The sequence below is a fragment of the Andrographis paniculata genome, unplaced genomic scaffold, assembly GCF_009805555.1.
Source record: "Andrographis paniculata isolate CXL003 unplaced genomic scaffold, ASM980555v1 Contig37END, whole genome shotgun sequence".
Lineage (NCBI taxonomy): Eukaryota > Viridiplantae > Streptophyta > Magnoliopsida > Lamiales > Acanthaceae > Andrographis > Andrographis paniculata.
In genome coordinates, this window is record NW_026137570.1 from 5012029 (window position 1) to 5015430 (window position 3402).

At 37.8% G+C, this 3402-nt stretch overlaps 1 protein-coding gene across 1 annotated transcript; it reads left to right on the top strand.

Moving 5' to 3' along the window:
* Window positions 1-1474: 1474 nt before the first annotated feature.
* LOC127250558 (probable fructokinase-5) lies at window positions 1475-3159 on the top strand. The gene is made up of 4 exons (XM_051273898.1): window positions 1475-1815; window positions 1894-2304; window positions 2411-2545; window positions 2649-3159. The coding sequence occupies exons 1-4, from the start codon at window positions 1624-1626 to the stop codon at window positions 2904-2906; spliced, it is 996 nt and encodes a 331-aa protein (XP_051129855.1). The 5' UTR covers window positions 1475-1623; the 3' UTR covers window positions 2907-3159.
* The last annotated feature ends 243 nt before the right edge of the window (window positions 3160-3402 follow it).

A 3402-nucleotide genomic window follows, 5' to 3' on the forward strand; every position in this document is an offset into this window, starting at 1 on the left:
TAACTCATTGCACTTCTTTTCTAATTAAATATATGATATTCACATATTCACTGAGTTCGACCCCGACACGCACCGGTTAAAAAGATTTTTTTTTGACAAAATTTTTGAAGTTACTACACGAACACGCACGAAACTATTTTTATTTTATACATATATCAATTTTTTTGTATCTTAAAAGATATTTTTAAATCTCTCCAAAAATCTTTGATCAAATTTTGGCGCCGTTGCCTGGGAATAAACCTAGTATCTTTGTTTTTATTGGAAAATATTGAGTTTAATGCTAATTTAATTTTAATATTAATTTTTATTTTATTTTGAACCTTTAATCCATCGGCGGTATGCTTTGTAGATTTCGAGAGTGCGATATCTTTCAAGGATCAAACCTGCACGGCAATGTATCTATCGGAGAAAATCAGAAAAATTCAAAAAAAAAAAAAAAAAAATTTGGAAAATTCCAAAAAACCGCTTACCACAACGGCTTCTATTTTTCATTTCTGTTTGAATTTTTTTTTTTATCTGTTTTAGGCAATAATAATGATACTAATAATAATACTAAACGTAGTAATAATAATAATAATAATATAGCGCCGCTTACCTTATCTGCTTCTTTTGTTTTATTGTTAGCTTATATATATATAATATAATAAATAAATAAATAATGAAATATTGTTAATATTTATTTTTTGTTCATTCAGGATTTTCAGCGACTGGTTCATTCATATTGAAAGTTAAATCCAAATAAAACTGTCGTATATCCTTGTGAACGAGTTCTAATCGCTTGCATTGTGATCGCTCCCAAGCAGTGATCCGCTTCGTTGAAGATACCCAGCCAATGGATGCATTTTATTCTGTCATTGATTTTTATTTGATAATAAAGGTATTTTTATTTCTATTTTCGTCTCTAATAACAATCAAAATAAATTATATCTCTAATTTTTGTTACAAAAGTGTTAGTCTTTTCATAATGTGAGTGCATATTGAAATAAATAAATCGAACAGAATGGCAAGACGTTGGATAAAAATCCGAAATGTAAAGTGGCAACCAATCGAAAAATAATTGTGTAAACTTAGCCTTACGATGTTTGCAAAAGAATAATATCAATTATATTACAAAAACAAAAAATTGATTACTACTAAATAATTATTATTGAATTATGTTACAAATAGAATAGAAATAAAGTCAAATATATTATTTATATGTATATATATATAATGAGGAAATAGTGCGATACATCCATTAACTGAATTCCCGGAGAGCCAAAGACGAGATGCATTGATAAGCTTATGAGATGGGATTAATGGAGGGGAGGGCATGGGCATCCATGGGACCAACATCTGGCCGCGCGCCATTGTTATTTGGGTGGTTTTCTTCTTTTGACTGACTCTTTCCAATTCTATTCCCGTACATACAAACAGACACATGTAACACACACCACAAAATCAATCAACTTCTTCTTCAACAGACCCACTTCACTCTCGGTCCACCTCTATATATATATATATACACACACACACAACACCACCACAAGATCAAGGTCGATCGATCCATCATATTTGTTCATACACTCATCATCATCATCATCACCCTTATCAGCTAATTAATTAATCAATTAATTGTGCACTATGGCGACCAACAAAGCTGCAGGTAATTCCATGGTAGTGTGCTTCGGCGAGATGCTGATCGATTTCGTGCCGGACACGTCGGGAGTGTCGCTGGCGGAGTCTCAGGGCTTCCTCAAGGCCCCCGGAGGCGCACCAGCCAATGTGGCCTGTGCCATCACAAGACTAGGCGGCCGCGCCGCCTTCATCGGCAAGGTCTTTCTTTGTTTTTTATGTATATATATATTTTCATATCTAAGGGGGGGATTGAACCCCGCCCAACCCTTGAATTAGGTTGGAGACGACGAATTCGGGCGGATGCTGGTGGACATTTTGAAGAAGAACGGGGTGGACAGCGGGGGAGTGCGGTTCGATGAGCAGGCGAGGACGGCGCTGGCGTTTGTGACCCTGAAGAACAATGGGCAGAGGGAGTTCATGTTTTACAGGAACCCCAGCGCGGACATGCTGCTGAAGGAGTCGGAGCTGGATATGAAGCTCATCAAGGAGGCCAACATCTTCCACTATGGCTCCATCAGCCTCATATCCGAGCCCTGCAGGTCTGCTCACATGGCTGCCATGAAAGCCGCCAAGGAAGCCGGCGTTTTCCTCTCCTACGACCCCAATGTTCGCCTCCCTCTCTGGCCTTCCCACGACGCTGCGCGCACCGGGATCAAAAGTATCTGGAACCAGGCCGATTTCATCAAGGTTAATCATTACATCCATCCATTCATTCATTCTGTAAACCGTAGTTTTAATATTGCATTGGAGGATGATCGGGATTTCATTTCAAAATTTAATGATATGGGTGCAGGTGAGCGATGATGAGGTGGAGTTCCTGACACAGAAGGACGCGCAAAAGGATGAAACGGTGTTGTCGCTGTGGCACGATCAGCTCAAGCTTCTTGTGGTCACTGACGGAGAGAAGGGCTGCAGATACTTCACCAAGGCAATTATTAATTAATTATTATTATTATTATTTAATTAATTAAATAATAATAATAATAATAATAATACGAATACTAATACTCTGCATGGTTGGTTGGATGCAGAACTTTAAGGGAAGAGTCAGCGGGTTTTCAGTGAAGACGGTGGACACAACGGGTGCAGGGGATGCCTTTGTGGGGGCTATTCTGTATTCGATTGCCAAAGATCCTTCGATAGCGCAGGACGAAAACAAGTTGAAGGAGGCGCTGAAATTCGCGAATGCGTGCGGGGCAATTTCGACCACCCAGAAAGGAGCTATCCCAGCATTGCCCTCCCCCTCCGATGCCCAATCCCTCATTAATGCTCACTCCAAGTCCAAATAATTTATTACATTCTCTCTCTCTCTCTCTCTCTCTCTCTCTCTCTCTCTCTCTCTCTCTCTATAGTGGTATTACTCTCTCTCTCTATAGTGGTATTACCAGATCATATAATTACTAGTTAATGTCGTCGTGAATAACGAAAAACGTGCATGTCCCGAGATATTCAGTATTAATTACTGTAGATGCCGCCGGCGGATCGATTCATTTAATTGATTCGCATCTATCTATCTATCTATGTTTTGATTAACGTACGTACCCCTTGTAACACATCCCAGATTTCATATTTTATACTACATTCTGCCAATCAATTTATCAGTTTGCTAGTTTATATTTCGGTGGAGGTTTGTGGATCATATAATTTTGATCAACTTTTTATCATTTTGCTTTTATTTTTTGAATGCCACCATTTTATTGTATTGATAAGGGTAATAAAATAATATCGAATCTAAAAAATTATAAATGTTTGGTAATAGCTAAAAAAATAATAATAAAAAAAAAT